This window comes from Pteropus medius, unplaced genomic scaffold (genome assembly GCF_902729225.1).
Source record: "Pteropus medius unplaced genomic scaffold, Ma_sr-lr_union100, whole genome shotgun sequence".
NCBI classification, from domain to species: Eukaryota; Metazoa; Chordata; class Mammalia; order Chiroptera; family Pteropodidae; genus Pteropus; species Pteropus medius.
The window spans coordinates 11,690,342-11,707,148 of NW_024356249.1; the positions used below are offsets into that span (position 1 = coordinate 11,690,342).

General features: G+C 33.0%; 1 protein-coding gene across 6 annotated transcripts in view; it reads left to right on the plus strand.

Moving 5' to 3' along the window:
- The window catches only part of GRM8 (glutamate metabotropic receptor 8), a 691,970-nt gene that overhangs the window by 428,006 nt on the left and 247,157 nt on the right, over positions 1-16,807 (plus strand). For all 6 annotated transcript variants that reach the window (XR_005652362.1, XM_039860780.1, XM_039860779.1 and 3 more), the window contains one exon: positions 7,587-7,787. Coding sequence is in view for 5 of the 6 variants with exons in the window: in XM_039860780.1 (XP_039716714.1) it covers positions 7,587-7,787 (201 nt within the window). In the remaining variant the exon portion in view is untranslated. The remainder of the gene's footprint in view (positions 1-7,586; positions 7,788-16,807) is intronic.

A 16,807-nucleotide genomic window follows, 5' to 3' on the forward strand; every position in this document is an offset into this window, starting at 1 on the left:
CCAATTTTATCTCAGGCAGATGGCTGAAATTCACAAGCAGGATAATTATTTTGTACTTCAGAAAAATGCTTAAAATATCATAGAAATAAAGTTCCCCCTTTTACTATATTTTGATATAAATATTGTCATTTGTTAGTATTTGTTAATATTTATTAGTAAAAGTTTCTGTAAAAATATGTATTATTTTATAATATTCTTTAATTCCTGCTTTATTACTCTAAACATACATATATACATACACATACACACACACAGTCTCTATTTACTACTTAATTTAGGAGACAAGTCAATCATATGCCTAGTGGCTGAAATTAAACAGGAGTTTGAAGAAGTGAAAATGAAACCTGATTTGAAAGAATTAAAGTTTCACAGAGGAAGAAAATATATAGTAGTGGCAGAGGCTTTGAGTCAGACTCGACTTTATCATTTACTGCCATAGCTGTGTGATCATAGGTAAATTATTCAACTTTTTGAGTCTTAGTTCCTTTATCTGTAAAAGAAAAAAAAAAGAAAAAAAGGAGTAATAATAATTTAGGAGTAAAGAGATGCTATTTGTTAAGTACCATGCCCACTTTATTTATTTGTGTCCTCCCTGTTCCGTTTCATTTCTCTTATCTTATTTTTCCACATTTTTTTTCTTTGACTATTGGATCACAATAAAAAGAGAGATCTGAAAACTTTTCTCCTTGGTGAGAAATCAGGTTCAATACATAGCTCAAGTTTAAGAATAATGTGAATGTAGTAACACAGTTAACCCGAAGGAGAGTAGAGGAAGAAAAATCCAGGCTGATTTTTTTTTTTTTTTTTAAGTGCAGAATTTCTAGGTCAACGATAGCTCAGTTATGGGATATTCCAAACTGTTTTAGATACGGAGCTTAGTGGTGGTACTTGCTCAGTTACACCATTTTGTATTTTTCAAGTGATCTCAGAGAGTATAAAGAGGAAGTAGAATTAAGAGAAAGTGCCATAGAAACCAAAATTTTAGAACTGAAGGAACTCTAATTGATTATCTTGCTCAACACTCTAATTTCTACTAAGAAGTAAATAGATGCCAAAAAAGTCATGACTTGACAGAAGATACAAAGTCAGTTGTTTGTGGTGTTAGATCTAGAACTCAAATTTTTGACTTTTCAGGCTATTGGTCTTACTACAGTACTGTGTCAGGTGGCTTAAATTATTGCCATGTTATAAATAAATGATCAACCATATCATCGTTACATGATTACTCTAAACATTTATTCTTTAAGTAATTCAATGAATTTGTATAAAGTCTATACTATGGGAGAGGATGTAATAAATACTATGAAATATTTAGAATGAGTCATTTTAACTGTGGTCTTGATGTAGTTGGGAAACTGTCATAAATTCAATCTTCTTATTCACCCAATTTTCCAAATTCTGTTAATGGTGCTAATATTCTACCTAACTTCAAACCCTTACTCCTATATTTGTTGACTGCATCCAATCCTTATTCTCAGATTTAACCAGGTGCTCAAATACTGTCCATTTGACATGTGAAATATATTTTCTCTCATTTTCTTCTTTCCCCACTGTTTCAACCTGTTTCTGGTGTCTACATACCCTGCCTCCCAGCTTGTATTTCTACCTTCAAGCTATGTTTGCTTCAATTTGCTTTTCACATCATTCCCAGAAATAATTTTAAATACCATTCGTAGCTCTCTGTTTCCAACTGAACAATATTCAGTATTTAAACCCAGCATTTAAGATGCTCTTTGATCCGATCTGGGTTACTAAATTGAAATATATATATATATATATATATATATATATATATATATATATATATATATATATATATATATATGTATAAAGTCTATACTATGGGAGTGGATGTAATAAATATATATATATATTAAATATCACTGCTCCAATCTAACTCAAGTTGGCATCTTACTTGAAACTTGGAGACTGAGAAGGAGACATCTGGGAATGAGTGAAGAAAGTTAAAGAGTGAATATCTAAGTGAAGTTCTGTGGTTTGGAATTCTCATGTCATTTTCAAGGATGTGAAAATGGAGCAGAGAGAGATGGGGCGGTACCAGCAGTTAGGGACCCCATTACTGAGGTCTCTGTGGGCAACTTTGTCAGTCCAAGGCTTAGGCTTAGTGAGGTTCAGGACAGTGTCCAAAGCCTTTTAAATTGTGTGCCTGAATCTAGGTCTGTCTCACTGGCCGGTCCTCCTGCTGTGGCCAATTGCCTCCATCAGTCAGTTTGCCTTTCTGCCTTACCGCAGGGCCTGTCTGCATCCCTCTGCAGTTCGAGAGGTGTACACATTTCATTTGCATATCTTAGTGCTTAGGAGATATTCCTGCATAATTGAACGTGCTTATGTTTCTTTCCCATCCTACCTCTATTGTGTCCTTGAAATCAAATCAGTTTAATTCAGTAAAAGATGACTTATGTTTGCTAACTTGATAGTGATTACTTTTTAGTGTGAGATGCAGTTCTTGGCATGGTTCTCACTAATTTAAAAGTCACCCACGATGCTGTCACTACGTACATGTGAGGTATTGGAAAAGCACAACGCAGAGCATGACAGGTCTTATATGCATAAATGTATTTATTCATAGCAGTTCACAAATTCTCTTCTTTCCTCTTACCATCCTTTCCACAGAAACCTCAGAAAATGATTTAATTATTTAGAGCAGTTGCTGTATATTTAAGAAAAAGTTAGGGAGGAACTAAATAAGTACTTTTTAATCTATAAATTTAGAATGTAGGATTATTTCTACTACATGCTAAGACCATAGTAAAAAATTCAACCAATTGGATGTTTCCTTTCCCAGGAATACAAGGACTGATATAACTTCCATTTTTTTTCTCCCACTGATTTGACCAGCTGTTTATTAGGTCATCACTATATTAACGTTAGAAGATTTATATGCATAATTTTAGGAAAAGGAAATAGCTTTTAACATCTCAATTTTTAAAACTAAACTACATCCTGACAAATGAGAAATTCTTAGAAAGCAAAGCTCAGTACTGTGTGTCAAAGAATTCAAAATTTATGTCACACCCATCTTAAGCACTCACACTAATATACACACAGCACTTTGAAAATGTGAGCAGATTTGTCTTTTTAGTAAGAAGGAACAGAAACCAAGAAGATGCACCATGATGTGTGAAAGGTGTAAACTGAAGTACAGTGATATTGATTGGACCAATAAGAATTTACTATGTGTTCTAGGAACATGAGGTACAATCAGAAGTTTTAGATTTCATTAATGAAAACATAAAACAATCTTGCAATAAAACTTATAAGGCTGATTTCATCTACCACCACACAAACACTTTGCTACATGTTGTTCGTTTTAAGCTATATACTAAAAACACTTTATAATCAGTATTTTAAAATGGATGGCAGCCTTTGACAATATTTAGTGCTTTATAGCAATACACTAAGACTAACTTTAGAAACTGTAGCATAATGAAATTTTATAGCCAATTAGGTTGATGAGTCACTGTCAGCTTCCTGAATTCCTTTTTTCGGTGAAAGAGAGAAGCAGATGTAAGAAGTGAGGAGCAGACTGGTTCTTATAAAATCTTAAGTATTGTCATGAGGTTGAAGTGTTAGGGAATAAAAAAAATACATTGTCCAAACATCCTGAAAAGAAATCAAATAATTTCTTTTTAAATTTAGAAATGGTAATAGTATTCAGTCTTTTAGTTTGTCACCATGTACTTACATGGATTTAGAAAAAAGACTTATAGTGTCCATTGACTCATGTGTGACAATAGTCACAAGATAGCCTTCTAACCTTTACCTTAAAAGAAAAAATGTGTAATGTTGGATATATTTAATCTTCACTCAAACTAATTGGAATTTATAACTAGTCAAGAAAATAGTTTGTCTAGTGTGGTATATGAGAATTAAAATAAATCTCTCTATATATAAAGTTATTTTTTTTTAGGAGAATCCAAGAAAGATTATATCTGTTAAGTTGGAGCAGCTCTATTAAAACTGATCAGGAAAATGTTGTATGTAACTTTATCCTAATTATTGAATGCTTGGAAATATATTTATAGATTGATAGAGAGGTTGCAGTAGCATTAAAATAAAATAATAATATATTAAATCTATAACATTTTGAAATAGAGTAAACTCAAAAACAAAATATTCATACACATCTAGCTTTTACATATATTCCATGGATTGTGGGACATTTCCAAATTTCTTAATGTTCTCACGGTCTTTATGTTCTTTGAATCAATCTGGCTTGGCCATTTTCTGCAGTTCTTTGCCTTCTGACAATGCTCCATGTTGTTGAAATGGAGACATGGAAATCCTCTCTTTTTCTTTAAAGTTCATAAAAGAAAACACAATTAGATCATCAATGTTCACAGAAGAGATGCAAGTGTGTGGATGTGTGAGTGTGTGTGTGTATGCAGCAGAGAGATTTGCGGAGTAGCAATACAAACAACATATCCTGGAATATTAGTGTTATGAACTGAATGTTTATGTCTCCCCCATATTCATATGCTGAAACTTAACCCCCTAATGTGATGGCATTAGGAGGTGGGGCCTTTGTGAGGTGATTAGGATTAGATTCGGTCATGAGGGTAGAGCTCTCATGAATGGGATTAGTGCCCTTATAAGAGTTTTGAGAGAGCTTGCTCCTCTCTGCTCTCTGCCATGTGAGAATACAAGAAAATGGCCACCTGGAACTCGGAAGAGAGCTTTCACCAGAACCCAACCATACTGGCTATGAGATATAAGCTCCTGTTGTTTACAAGTCACCCAATCTGTGGTACTATGTTATAGTTACCCAAACTGATTAGAATAGATTGCTGTGTTTTGAAATTATAGATTTATCATGTCTCCAGTTGTGAGATTCTGATACAGTAAGTCTAGAGTGACACTGAGGAATCCGTGCTTGAGAAGATCACCAAGAATGGAACAACTAGGCTGGGATGCATAGTCTTCATTTTCAGTTATCAATTTCAGGGATGCAAAATAATGAAGACAAAGGTCTCTATAGGTAGGCCGAGGGAACTACCCTCAAAGTAGTTATTTCTGTCTTAACTCACTAAATTTCCTTGTCATTTGCATTTTTTTTTTTTTAAATAATTAACCATGCTGGTCTGCCTGAGACTGTAAGACTGTCCAGTTTTGGTCCTACATCCTGAGAAACATCTCAGTTCTGGGCTAACCAGAGTGACTGGTCAGATGAGGTCTTTAAAGAAATAATTGAATCTTTTTGGCTTCTGTATCTATTTTCGGTATTTATTCATGAATTGTCTATTTTGTGGTTAAAACTGTGGGAAAGGAATTTTAGGCAGAAGCTGAAAGGGCTGTGTTCACAGGTCACTTAATGATATTCTGAACATAAATAATACTGTCCTAGGACCCAGGAGACAAAGCAACACAGAAATAGAGGGCATTGTCCCCATATCTGCATGGATCTTAGTTTAGATCATGCAGCTGAGGCAGGTTGAAGGAGACATTGTATTTTTTGGCAATTTGAAGATGTTCTTTGTTAGATCTTCCTTCTTCCTTTGGGCCCCCAATCCTGCAAAACCTTCAACAGGAGGTTTTTAGGGAAATAATGATGTAATTCTCTACAGTGAAAGCTTGATTTTAAAGCTATTAAGTTTGACATGGAGGCACACTACATAGCTATATGGTAGGCAATTGGATATGTAAGCTAAAAGTCAGGTTATAGGAAAGTCTTAGAAAACTAATTTTCCAGAAAGCTAGATTCTAAAATGAATTAAATTGACTACTCTACATTGGTCTAATGATTTGGACTCTATAATGAACATTTTGGATTCTGATTTATATTTCTAGACTTTAGAAATAATAATAGGCGAAGGCGTTGAGACAAAATGGATTCTGAGGTTGGAGAGAAAAGAGGACTCGATCTTAGGGAATGGAAAGTTGAGCCATTAAAAAATTTCAAAAAGGCATATGGAAAAGGAAGAGCAGAATTCAGGATCATGGCAGACTACAGAGAATAGGACACTGACCAACAGCATTTAAAGGATTAGAGTGTAAAAAATGGTTGAGACCAGATGGAAAACATGTTCACTAATTGAATGAATAAAAATGAATGAATTGACCACTAGATTTATCTAGAAGAAAGTCACTGGTTTTATTAGAATGTAAAGACCCAAATAAAACAACCATTTTAATTCTACCCTAAATTTAGAGGAGATAGTGTGAAGAAAATAAATATTTGTTGAATTTAAAGGCTGTTAAAGGTTACTAACTGACATCCATGGAAAGGTTTAAAGTATTTGCTTTTGGTCTTTCCAAGTGTTACTGATATATAAAATTTGGTGGATGCAGAAATGATAGGAGAAACTTTTGGTTTCCCTAGTAAGCTCCCAATGTCCTTTCTGAAATTTTTTTCTTGAGTGCTCAACAGTCTCGTCTTCTACCACATTTTTTTCTGGGGATTTAGAGAATCCCGGGCTTCAAGTAAGAGACCTAGAGATGGTTCCTGTATCTGATCTATGTGTCCTAAGTAAATTTTATCTTCATGTGTCTCGATTTCCTCATCTTCAAAATGAGAATGTTGGATTATAACTAATTATACATTATCTAACTTTAACATTGAATTTATCATCCATTTTTAATTCCATGCTTCCGTTACACATTAAATGATAAACACCAAGCTAAAAGTAGTCCCCAGTACCAATTCTCAGGAATATGCCTAAACACAAAACAGTTATTCTGAATGATATTTATTTTGAGAGATCTACGTCTTTTTAATAGAAAATTAGAAGAGATAATTGATGGGGATCTAATGTGCAGTATGGTGACTATAGTTGACAATATAGTACTGTATACTTGAAATTTACTAAAAGATTATATCTTAAAAGTTCTCACCAGAAGAAAAAAATGGCAACTATGTGAGGTGATGGATGTGTTAACTAATCTTATTGTGGTAATCATTTTACAGTACACATATATATTGAATCATCATGTTGTATACCTTAAACTTTCATGATATTATATGTCAGTTATATCTCAGCAAAGCTGGAAAAATAAGAAAAGAAAATAGAAACATGAGTTCAAGAAGAAAATAAATTGAATGATTTTACTGAAAATAACCAGGTTCACTTAAGGAAATACTGTCATTTAATATTTACAAAAAAGGCTCCCAGATAGAGCATATTCAAAACAAGAACAGACCTTGGTATGGGTGACACCTGACTTTGGGTCACTAATTAAACCATGCTTCTGGAGCTGACATGTATATAGGAACAGCAGTCTACACATTTTACATAGAAATCAAATCATTACCAAAATGTTATGTAATTACTGGAATGCATACTGTAATAGAACCCAATAAGGTGGAAATAAAAATAATAAAACTATATGTCTTTTATTTACTTTATATATTTTTGTTGCTAATGAAATAGTTTGTTATTTTCAAATACAAAATTCAATACCTAGTTTAAAAACATGACTCAGTAAATATAGGACTAAAATAATTGAGAATAAAATCAAATAGTTTTGTCTTATTAAATGTACTTCACATGTGGGAAATCTTAAACCTAATGCCACCTTTTGGTGAAATCTAACAGTGTCAACTGATGATTTTCCTTTTTATTTTGCAGGGCTGGAGCGAATTGCGCGGGATTCATCTTACGAACAGGAAGGAAAGGTCCAGTTTGTAATTGACGCCGTGTATTCCATGGCTTACGCCTTGCACAACATGCACAAAGATCTCTGCCCCGGATACATTGGCCTTTGCCCACGAATGAGTACCGTTGATGGGAAAGAGTTACTCAGTTACATTCGGGCCGTAAATTTTAATGGTAAGTTACAACTTTTTTTTTTTGTCTCTAAATACTTTTAAAAAAAGGTATGTTTTCTCCTGTATATATTAAAAGCAAAGTGGAAAGCAGAATTAGAAGTTTCTCTTTTTAATTAGAAATGTGAATTTTTTCACCTGCCTTAAATCTCCCAAATATTTTTTTTGTGCTACTATTAATCTGCTCCTGAAAGAATTAGAAATTAAAAATAAACCTCTATCAATAATCATACTCTACTTAAATATCACTATTTCAGAAATAACTTAGGAGGCTCATTTGGAACTTCAGACAACAAATTAGATTTCTTTGAAATTGTTTTGTTCATGCTGTCGTTAGAGAAGGAATTGTAGACATTTTGTTTTGAAATGGATTTTAAACTTTTTAAACAGTACGTTGACTTGAGAAAAGTGAACGATTTGGAGTTGCTATGTATTTACATTCTAAGAGTCCTGTGTTTAGCTTCTGTGTCTTTTTTTTTTCCTTGTATTTCTTTCAATGATTTGGTCAATTTGGAGCAATGAACTGCATCGTGTAAGGTAGAGAACTACACACAATGAAGTGTCAATGGGATTTACCTACTGCAGAAGCAGAAATGCTGCTTCTGTGAGTGTCACAAGAAATTGATACAGAATATACTGGATTCATAGTATTTGGCTGAGAGTAACCCAAATGCCTGTCTGAAATGATGGATTTATTGAATACTGTTTTTTCATAGAAGTTGTAATGGTTGCTGCCCATGACTTTGATCATTATTTTCAAATGAAATGATAGAATGCTCTGAGCTGTCTAATTCTTTCTGTTTGGCTGTAATCCACACGATGGACATGCCTCCAAGCCATGCACAGCACTGTACTGTCCATCATAATACACTCCAGTGACCTCAGCTGCCAGCTTTTCTCAAAAAAGCACAAGGTCATCTTCAATTTAGAATTCAAGTGGCAACTTCTTTTGCTTTGTTCGTGCAACATGAGACAAAATTTGGTTTACATTCAACACAGAGCATTCTCTTCTTTAGCAGAATTTTCATGAAGCATTATATAACATTAATCTTTTTGTTAAGAACCTAAGTACTACTGGAAATTTGAAAATCGTTTTCTTGCAATTATCAAATTGAGCAAAAGAGGAGTGTTACAAGTTTATTTATCCTGTTGTGAGATTGAAGAACATTTTATTTATCTAAATTGTTAGAAGGTAGGAAGAGGAATACAAATGAATGTGTTTTTTCAACAACCAAAGCTTACCTCCAGAAAATAAGGAAATCTTTCAAAGAAACTCTAAAGTATTTTAAAGGTGAATTACCAATTTCTCTTTTATCTTAACCATAGATAAAATCTTAACCCTTCCTTGATGACTTCAGTTATTACACCACACTATAATATAATGATGCTATTAAAGACTATTAAAAATGTCTTAATGTCTAATGATTAAGATAATTTGCCTCTAGACTCCAATGGTTTCTGTCCAATTTTTATAGTTTTTGCCCTTGTGCATTATCAGACTAATGTTACTGTGATTTTCTTACGTCCCCCTTCCATATATGCTTCTTTTAATCCACCATGGACAGAGAAGCACACATAAAATTTCATTTAGTCATGAGATATTGATTGAACACATAGAATGTGTTAAGCATTGTGATAGGTGCTAAAGGTACATTACTGTGGTAAAAACAGTTAAAGCAGATATGAGATTTAGGGTTTCTTGGGGAACTGAGACATTAATAAAATAAAGTATAATTATATAATTTGTAATGAGTCCTGGAAGAAGAGGTATACTGGACTAAGGGTTTATAATAGGGGAACGTCGCTACTCTAGGGAATGAGGAAGGAGATGAGTGACAGAGATAAGGGTGAAGTAGTAGTCAGGGCCAGATAGATCATGAGAGGTCATGTGGTCATTCTCAAGATTTGTTCTTCATCCTGAAAGCAACAGAAATTCACTGAAGCATGATAGAACTATATCTGATACAAGAATAAGTATACTCTAGGTGAGGATCATGTCAAATTTATAAATTTTAATGTATGAACTCAGAATCTCTTTAAGCTCCTCAGATATTTCTTTTGTTAATAGTTTGAAACTTGGTTGTGTTCCAGTATCTGATGATATAGAGTAAGAGACTAATTTAATTTTCAGTAGTTTTCAGGATGTTCATCAATTTTTTAATTTTATTATTGGCTTATCTATTACTGTTCATTTATTATTAATATCTTGCCTGTTTGTGATGAAAAGACACTAAGGCTCTTCAAAAAGAAGTACACCACCAAAACCATTGAAGGAGGATGAAACAAATATGGTAGCCAACATGAAGAACTATATTAAATTCCAAGTTTCCTAAGCAGCCAAAATGTAAAGGGATATTTAATGGGATACCTAGGTTTCATTATATGACAGAAGCAAGCCTACCTATTTTTCAAGAATGAATTTTCTTGGAAGTTATTTCTGAAAGAAATGTATCATACAGGACTTTTATAGCAATGCTATTTAACAAAATATTACAAAAAGCAGAAGCTTTCTCTTAGGCTGTTTTGCATGTATACCAGCAATCAAAGCTAAGACTGTAATGCTTGTAACACTGAAGGATATTTCATTTAAAGGATTTTCAGAGAGGGAGATCATCTGCCTTGATCTAGATTTAGGAATCTTTTGAGCTCTGATGACATGGAGGTTACCATACTCTGTTAAGAATAAGTGAAGCGTATCTCTCTGCTTTTCAAATTCTTTCTTCAAAAGAATCCTGCTTATAAATCTAATATTTCAGTGAATTAAAATAAGAACTGCTAGGTTAAAGAGGTGCCCATAATCTTGGATACTTCACTTCCCCTGGTGCTACTTGCTGGTCCTAGAGGTGACTTGAAAGGTCCCAATAGCTATACGAAGCACACATCAAATTCACAGATTTAAATATCTTTGCTCTTTGCAGGGCTTTCACAGGAAAAAAATAGACATCTGGAATTTGTATTTTCTGTTAAAAACCTAGCAATTATATGTAATTAATTGCATGCTAGTTGAGCAGATTGTGTTGGTGGTGGCCAGAGTTCTCACTTAGTGAGACAACCAAGCCAACCCCTTCCCAAAGACTGGAAGTGTGAGAGGGCCATTGGCCAAACCATGGTTTCCTTAGGACCAGTTTTTAATCTCCTGAGTTGTCGAGAATGTGCTCAACTAGACCCAGAATTGCTCACTATAGACAACAAGAAAAATTGTTGTATACAAAAAATTTTCTTCACATAGCTATTACCAGTTGTCAGAGAATGAGCTTTGTAAGGCAACTTTTAACTCATACAGTGTAGCCTGCCAGAGTTTCTGTCAGGATCAGCGAACTACAAAATGCACTCTCAAGTAATTAAAAAATTTGACCCATTGGATGGAATTATTTAGTAATGCCCATTTAAATATTAGATGTGTCTGCTGTAAAGTGTAATTTCTGTGTAGAAAAAATTGTTGTTAAACTAGTTTTTTTCTGACATTAATGAGATATCAGAACAAATTGCTTTCTATGGTCTTTTTTAGTTTGAGATAGTAAAACCATGTCATTGGTGTGGATGGGGACTCTTGTTCCAGTTTATAAGAGCAGGAGGTGAAGCAGTCAGAGCAGCTGCATGTCACACAGACTGTAGGTATAAAATTGAAAAGAACCGTTTAAAACTCAGTCTTGCTGAGATCACAACCTAATTAAGCAATGGTTTAAAGATATTTGGTTTAAAAGGTCATGCTTCTAGTTTATTGTTTAATTGACAACATAGAGATTATATTAGAATTTAGAATGATGAATGATTAGTGTATTGGATCAGAATTATTCTATAACAAAACTAGTTAAAGGTAAAACACTTAGTCAAACGATTAAACTACAAAATACTATTTGGTATCATCGATGTAAATGACAATGGTGTTTTGACTGAATTTATTCACTCAAACTGATATTTTCTCATAAGTGGAAAAATTTACCTGAACCATATTCTGCATGTGTATTTTGAGCACATTCTGAATCATAGCATATCAGCATTATTCATGTGTTATTTATACCTTTTCTCAACCTCTCTTCTCTACTTGGGGAGACAGAAGGAAGCAAAGATTTGCCTTTTAGGATTACTTTTATTGCTACCATTTGAATAAAATGCTATTTCTATAAATTTTTTAAATTAAAAGATTTATCAACAGAAAAAGAAAATAAAGAAGAGGAATTCAGATTTTTCAGGAACATAAGCAACGATGTCTATTCCTTACTCTGGCCTGGTCTATAGGCAATCAAATATTAATACCATACATCTTGTATGAAATCAAAGATTTTCTGCTGCCATGAGAACCTTATTTATCATAAAGAAGAACATATTGAATAGAATTTGAGAAAGCTCTCCCCATTTCTCTCTATAATTGAGCTCACGTCAGGGGCAGGACAGTCACCACAGCATACTAATTAGGATTGTTTGATTGTAGATAACAGAAACTAACTTAAGCTTGCTTAGGCTAAAGGAAGAATTTATGAGGTTGTGTCAAGAAATCCTATAGCAGACTATAAAATGGTTTAAGAAAAGAACTGGTTATAATAACTAAAAACCTGTCAGATGTTCAAAGATATCTCTGTCCGTCTGCTTTGTTTGGTTCTTTTTGTATTGGTTTTCTATAATTCTAGGCTCACAGGGTAGTAGAGGCAGGCCATCTACAGTATTTAGCTACTGTTTGTTCAAGACACCTGCTAAGATTAACATATATTTTTTTAAGCTCCTATTCCAACTTCTTGGAAACTTTAATCTTATTAGCCAAACTTAGGTTGGATGTCTACCTCATCCAAATTATCAGTGGCAAGGAGCAAGTAGTACAAACTTAGCTGTCATGGAGCACACCATGTGGATGAAAGAGGCATTTAGGCAGTTTCTATAAGTGACTTATGGAGAAAGTTTAAACAAAGTGAGCAAAAAGGTAAAACCTGGGAGAAGTGTGAAGCCACAGTCTTTGAATCTCATTGCTTCATTAATTAGGTGGGTGAGTTTTTGTTAGGCTAGAGGAGACACAGTTAAGAATGAAATAGAACCTGTGAGAATCTGAGTGGGGCCAGCTTTGGAATTATCTAATGCAAACCTTCATATTGTGAATTCCCTGACACTAAGAGGAATGAGCAGTTTTCTAAACTCAGTAGTGAGGTGGTGGTCTAACCATTTTCATGCTCAAGAAATCATTGACTAATATATAATAAATGTAACTCTTTCCTTTGCAAAAAATATTTAAACTATCTTAGAATAAAGTGAACTAAAAATATGACAGATCTATATGAAGACTATTTTATCAACAGACATTCCTTGTTCATAGACAAAAAAACCTCATTATATAAAAACGTTAATATTCTCTGAATAAATCTACATTCAAATTTAGTATAATTTATATAATTCCTCCAAAATGCCAAAGAGTATTTACTGGAATTTGAAATAATACTTAAAATTTTAATTGTGAGAATAAATGAGTAAAAATAACTAAAATGATTTTTAAGAAAAAATTATTTCTATCAAACATTTAACAGTTAAAGATAATGTTAAGTTACAATAATCAATCTAGTATGGAACTAGTATCAGAATAGACATATGGTAAATGGAACCAGATAGACATAGCCAGAAATATACAATGATAATAAATAAATCAGTTTATACATATATATATGTGTGTGTGTATATGTGTATATATATATATATGTACATACATACATACATATAATTGAATAGGGAAGTTTGAAATCAGTAAAAAAAAAATAATAGAAAAAATAGACATGTTTAATTTAGTAAAATTTTATACTTTCGAATATTAAAATTATCACAAACAATTTTAAAACAGAATATAAAGTAGGAGATATATTTAGGTTGTTGTGTCAAAGGATAATATCTCAAAAATAAAAAGAGCCAGCTAACTTTTTATAAATTATGGCATATCTAAAGAACAATAAGCAAAACTTGTAAATACGTTTGAAAAAAATGTTAATCCTTATTAATAATCAGAGAAAATCCATTTAATCAATGAAAAACTGTTTTCCATCTATCAAATTAACAAAGACTTAAAAATCATGATAGTATTTATTAAAAGGTAATTATATAGATTCTTCTAAATATGCTTGGTGAGAGTGGATATTGGTGTAATTTTTTTGAAGAGTATTTGCTCAGTATGTATCACTACTTCTAGAAATATAGTCTAAGGAAGTTACTTGAAATAATTGTATTTACAAAACTTTGTTAAAAAAAAAAACAACAAGAGAGCAAAATCAATTTGGTCTGTTTTTAATTAAAAATCCACCACCAATATGTTGTATTGTGGCATGATTTGACTGCGTCTTGGAATCCTAGGCTTTAATCCTAGCTCTGCCACTACTTTCCACTGTGTCATGAGTCCATCTTTACTTCTCAGCTTTATCTTTTATATGGAAGGACTATACTAAAATAATCTGATCTCTGAGGTTTCTTCCAGCTCTATATTCCCTACAAGTTCTTTTAAAGGTAAAAATATATTTTCAAAACATAGATGCCTATCAGTGTTTTTACTCTTGTTTTTAGTTGTTTATATTAATTTTTATCTTTCATGAAGCATTCATTTATACCACATACTTTTATTGGGAATCTTAAAGAGTATCTGATAAAATGGCTCTATGCTAGGCTTTAAATACAAAGATTAACTAAATGTAGTTCTATGAGTTGTCAAAGATCATAGCTTAACAGAGGAGGGACACGAAAATGTTACCAACAAAAATTCGATTTGATAAGTGATGCGATAGAGTCATGGGCATGTACAAACTCAACATAGGGCTGACATTACGAAACTACATATGTGGAGGCTCAAAGAACACAACAGAGCAGGTCACATCTGATTAAAGTTACAGATGGAAAGTGAAATTGTCAGTTCGACAAGATAGGAATAAGGTATTCATGGCAGACAAAGCAGTTTAATAGGAGCTAGAAAACAGGGAAGAACATGCATTCTGAGAAAGCTGAACATCCACAGTATCAGAATTAGAGTGACCTGGGAGCAGCCAGGAGATGAGAATGGAAAAATGAGCTTGGGTCTGGTTAGAAATCTTTGCCAAACTCTCATATTTGAATGTGACACAGCAGGCAGCAGGGAATTGAAACTTTTTGAGCAGGACAATGAAGTGCTAGGATTTGTGTTTTAGAAAAATAACTATGGCAGCAATATGTAAACTGGAGGACATGAGATTAAAGGCATGGATGACAAGTTAAGAGACAGTTCCAATAGTCCCCAGGAGAGAATAATACCTGAAACAGGAAAATGAAAGTACAGATGTAATGGAAATAAGTGAAAGAGGGAAAAGAGAACACAGAATCATTTGAATGCTGACTCTGTTCTAGTCCCTGTGCTTTAACTAAAAATCAAGAGGTTTTGAGAAATAGCTTCAGTTACCCAAATAATCTTTCTTTGTAACTGTTTGTGACAACTGCATCATTAGAGTTAATTCAATATTTTAGTATATATTCTATTGATGAAATTGGCTCGACACTGTTTTATCTACTCATGTAAGTAGAAAATGAAATATATAATGTCAAAATATGGAAAAAAAACTAACAAAATGTCATCTCTAGACATTATGATACATAATTTCCTTGCAGTTAAATATTACTTATTTAGTAAATAGATATCAAGCAAAGTCAAATGTGATGAAGTGATTATCTGTTAATTTAAAATATAAATATTCTTTTTTGATCATGCATTTGAACAAAATTGAGAAACAAAATTGAAACAAAATTGAGAAAATCATTATTAATAATCTGGAAGTACATTATATAATTTATTCTTGAAGCTAAAGGTCTGTAGGTAGTGAAGTAATTTCTGGAAATACTTATACATTTTTAAAAAACTAAATGGCATAGATAATGATATTGAATATGTACAAATAAACAGGCTGATTTGAAATAAGGTAATTTTTCAGCTTCTGATTAAAGAAACTTTAGGCTGGTTATAAAATGTTAATCTTACAAATTAAGTCATCATGAAATTTAGCAGCATAATTGTAGCTTCCTCTGTTTTCTACTGAGTTAGGTGATAAACTGTGAGGGTTTTAAAGTCTAATTTTTTTATAGTCATGAAGAATGTGAGTCTTATTTCCTCCTTTAATATATGACATGTGTAGACCAAGATGGAGCCAATACTGAAGAAAAGCTTGAGGCAAATCAATGGAGCCGCCTTAGTTCTTTCTAGGGTCCCACTCAATTCACCCGCTACTTTGGGCTTCTTTTACTCATTCTTTATTCTTATAATTCCTGAACTTCTTCATCATGTGTCAAAAAAATTAGGAATAAATGACAAATAGGATGTCATGAGCTTAGTAACTGAGGGTTGAGGGCTGGCTTTGGGTCTAAATTGGGAAGCAGCAATGAACTTTGAATGAAGGATGAGGAAACAGAGGAAGTTGCAGAGAGCATTTGAGGTGGTGGGGCGTTTCTTAAGGAGTTTACATTTAAGTCTGTATTTTTCATAGTGATCAGAAGCACAAGCTTTATATTCAGAGTTCGAATCCAGTTTCATTGCTCAGTACTTTGAGATCTTGGTCAGGTAACAAAACCTCTTTAAATCCTTGTTTCTTCATCTATGAAATGAGGATGATAATAGTATTTCATTTTAGGGTTCCTGTGAAATCTAAATGTAAGGTGATAATATATAGAAAGTGCTTAATGAAGAGATAGACATACTGTGTTATAGTGGAGAATATTTTATCAATAGAGACATAGTGAAGTTAGTACCTGGATCATCTTATAAAGATGATGAAATGGGTATTGTGGGGTTGAAAACACGAGAATCTTTAGAAAGATGCAGATATAAAAAGCACTATGGACAAGGATCACTACTAGGAATGAAATCAAGACTTCTGCCATGATACCAGTCAACCAGGTTTTCCAGTAATGTCAGCTTCTTAGACAGAAGAACAGAAATGTGAATGTTCTTATAATATTCTCAAAGTAGATGTGAAAGTACATTACTGCCAATAGGGGCATCTGATGAGTCTAGAGTAGACTTGCAATATTTCTTAAATTTCCTTC